General features: G+C 43.1%; 1 protein-coding gene across 1 annotated transcript; it reads right to left on the bottom strand.

Annotated features, from left to right (window-relative positions):
* Positions 1-1,461: 1,461 nt before the first annotated feature.
* Positions 1,462-2,330, bottom strand: LOC110510473 (protein S100-A1). Its single transcript, XM_021591837.3, has 3 exons — positions 2,277-2,330; positions 1,915-2,081; positions 1,462-1,676 (listed from the first exon to the last, which is right to left on the bottom strand). Exons 2-3 carry the CDS (start codon positions 2,056-2,058, stop codon positions 1,539-1,541), a joined length of 282 nt encoding a protein of 93 aa, XP_021447512.1. The 5' UTR covers positions 2,059-2,081; positions 2,277-2,330; the 3' UTR covers positions 1,462-1,538.
* Between the last annotated feature and the right edge of the window lie 779 nt (positions 2,331-3,109).

Below are 3,109 nucleotides of genomic sequence, written 5' to 3'. Positions count from 1 at the left end.
TTTTGAGATGTGAGGTATCACGATCTCTTTCAATAATGACTGGAATGGAGGTCTTTATCCTAGTGAGATTGCTAAGGCGAACACCGCCATGTTTAGTTTTGCACAACCTAGGTCGAGGCACAGACACTCTCAATGGGGATAGCTGAGCTGACTACACTGACTGTGCTAGTGGCAGACTCCACTAAGCTGGCAGGCTGGCTAACAGCCTGATGCCTGGCCTGTACCCTATTTCATAGTGGAGCTAGAGCCCTGTCTATGTTGGTAGATAAGATGAGAGCACCCCTCCAGCTAGGATGGAGTCCGTCACTCCTCAGCAGGTCAGGCTTGGTTCTGTTTGTGGGTGAGTCCCAGAAAGAGGGCCAATTATCTACAAATTATATCTGTTGGGAGGGGCAGAAAACTTATTTCAACCAGCGATTGAGTTGTGAGACTGCTGTAGAGCTCATCACTTCCCCTAACTGGGAGGGGGCCAGAGACAATTACTCGATGCCGACACATCTTTCTTGCTGATTTATACTCTGAAGCTGTTGCGCTTGGTGACCTCGTGGATAACAGTATCTCTATACTTTACACTCACCAGTTTTAGCTTTAGCCAGCACCATCTTCAGATTAGCCTTAACGTCAGTAGCCCTGCCCCTGGTAAACAGTGTATGATCGCTGGATGAGTCATTTTAAGTCTAATGGAGTCGCCAATGACGAGAGTTTTCAATTTGTCAGAGCTAATGGTGGGAAGCTTCGGCGTCTCAGACCCCGTAACGGGAGGAGTAGAGACAAGAGAAGTCTCTGCCTCAGACTCAGACTCCGACTCGCTGCTTATTGGGGAAAACCGGTTGAAAGTTTGTCTGCTGAATGAGCGACACCGGTTGAGCATTCCTACAGCATTTCCCTCCAGAAACCACGAGAAAGTTTTCCTGCTGCGGGGACTGTGAGAGGGGATTTATACTACTATCTGTACTTACTGGTGGCACAGACGCTGTTTCATCCTTTCCAACACTTAAATTACCCTTGCCTAACGATTGCATCTGAAGCTGAGCTTGCAGCACAGCTATCCTCGCCGTAAGGCGATCGTTCTCCTCTATATTATGAGTACAGCGACTACAATTAGAAGGCATCATGTTTATGTTACTACTTAGCTTCGGCTGTTGGAGGTCCTGACAAACCACGTCCAGATAAAGCGTCCGGAGTGAAAAAGTTGAATGAAAAAAAGTTGTGAGGGGAAAAAACAAAAATAAACGGTAATTAAGTAAAAAAGTAAAAACCGTAAAGTTGTCAGGTAGCAAAGTAAGGTTGGCAACAAAACGCACAGCAACACGTAAACAAGTCTGCAAGTTGTGATCTGAAATGGCTTAAACAGTTTCAGTCATCTACCAGATAACCAGTGCATCTATGTGTCAAACATTCTTCCACATACAAAACCCTTATTCACACAAAACACTCAAAGTAAACACCCGAAAAACCAAATTAAAATTAAACTACCATTTATTCATGTAGAATGTAATGTACAAAGCAGATGGAAGCAGGCAGGTCTTAACATCCAATCACACACTCCTCAACAGGGCACAGTTGCATGCGTAGGCAAGGGATCCAATCAGGGTAATGTACTCCTTAAAGTCCACGGAGCCGTCAGCATCCTGGTCCAGCATCGTCATCAGGTCATCCACTTCAGGACCACCCTTCTGCTCATGCAAATGTAATATAGGATCATTTACATTTTAGTCATTTAGCAAATGCTCTTATCCAGAGCAACTTACAGGAGCAATTAGGGTTAAGTGCCTTGCTCAAGGGCACATTGACAGATTTTTCATGTAGTAGGATCACAAGTAAAGAAACTCTTCATTGAAAGTGATTTTTAGTCCAGGACGATAGGCTTAATTTGTGTTCGGGAAACTGGCCCGAGGTGTTGCAATGACTCACCCCAGCGATGTTGGGCAGCTCTGCCTTGATGAGGTTGGTTAGCTCTTTTTTGTTGAGGGTCTTTGCATCTCCACTACCAGCGTGCTTGTGGAATGTCATGATGATGGCTCCCAGGGAGGCTTCCAGAGATGTGGGCTGTGCCATGGTGTCTGAGGGTGATGGTGATCCTGGGGGTAGAAACTATTATAAGTACTAGGCAAGTAGCTTACATGTGGAAGGCCTTATGTTCTTTGCAGGAATGAAGAGGAATATGTAAGTAAGCACTTACAAAATGAAGAATAGACATGTTAAATTGATAACAGTTACTGTATTATCTTTTAAGGTTCAGTCTAAGAATGTATTCAGTTTCCTGTCGGTCTTACCTGTGTGTAGAATAGGAGAATCTGTCAGGTGCAGAGGGGGTGGAAAGGGAAGGAGCTTATATAGAACAGCACCTGGCCTGTGACACACCCCTTGATTCCATCCTTCTCTCTGCCCTTCCCTGTTCCCTCCTCTCTCTCCTCTCCCTCATCTCTCTCTACGCTACACCCTTCCTGCATGTCCCTGTGTGACCTGACCTTTCATGGTAGCTGCTTTAGCAAATATAAAAATTCTCTGTAGAATTCGCTGTCTAAAAAAAGTATTGTCCATATTAATAGCATCATCCTTAGCCTTAATAGCGTTTGTGTGATTAATAGTTGTAGTCTATACACTAAAGTTGCAGAACATGCAACTCAAATGAATACAAAACATTCCTTGTCCTCTCTTACGTTTTTGTGAACAGTATGCCTTCATATATCATGCATGTATCATGCAACAACAACTGCATATAGAGTGAATGGTAAATGGTTTAAGTTATCTAAGTTCATTGAAAGTCTGTTTTCTATTACACTGTCCGTGGCATTTCATTGAATGGCAGGGTGTGTCCATGCTCTCTTTGTCTTGCAGTAAATACTTGCAATCCAGATCAGGTTATATTTGAGTTAATCCTGTTTATGGTTTGTTATAGTGGTGTCATTAAAAGCACAGCCTCTCTAACCTTCATTTAAAACAGGCATTTTTTAAGTCAAATCAAATGTTATTTGTCACATGCTTCGTAAACAACAGGTGTAGACTAACAGTGAAATGCTAAACTTTTAGCCCAGTGACTAAGAGAGTATGAGTTTATACTGTTGTTTTGATTATACAACAGTATAAATATGACTTGGCTAAGTCA

The sequence above is a fragment of the Oncorhynchus mykiss genome, chromosome 30, assembly GCF_057628025.1.
Source record: "Oncorhynchus mykiss isolate SJ-2025 chromosome 30, ASM5762802v1, whole genome shotgun sequence".
NCBI classification, from domain to species: Eukaryota; Metazoa; Chordata; class Actinopteri; order Salmoniformes; family Salmonidae; genus Oncorhynchus; species Oncorhynchus mykiss.
The sequence above is the reverse complement of the archived record's forward strand: the minus strand, read 5'-3'. Positions and strand labels throughout refer to the sequence as shown.

Bases quoted from the DNA above. Each gene is read 5' to 3' on its own strand.
- LOC110510473 (XM_021591837.3), bottom strand. From the start codon at position 2,058: ATGGCACAGCCCACATCTCTGGAAGCCTCCCTGGGAGCCATCATCATG. The intron at 1,677-1,914 runs GTGAGTCATTGC...TTGCATGAGCAG, and splicing joins AGCTGCCCAACATCGCTGGG to AAGGGTGGTCCTGAAGTGGA.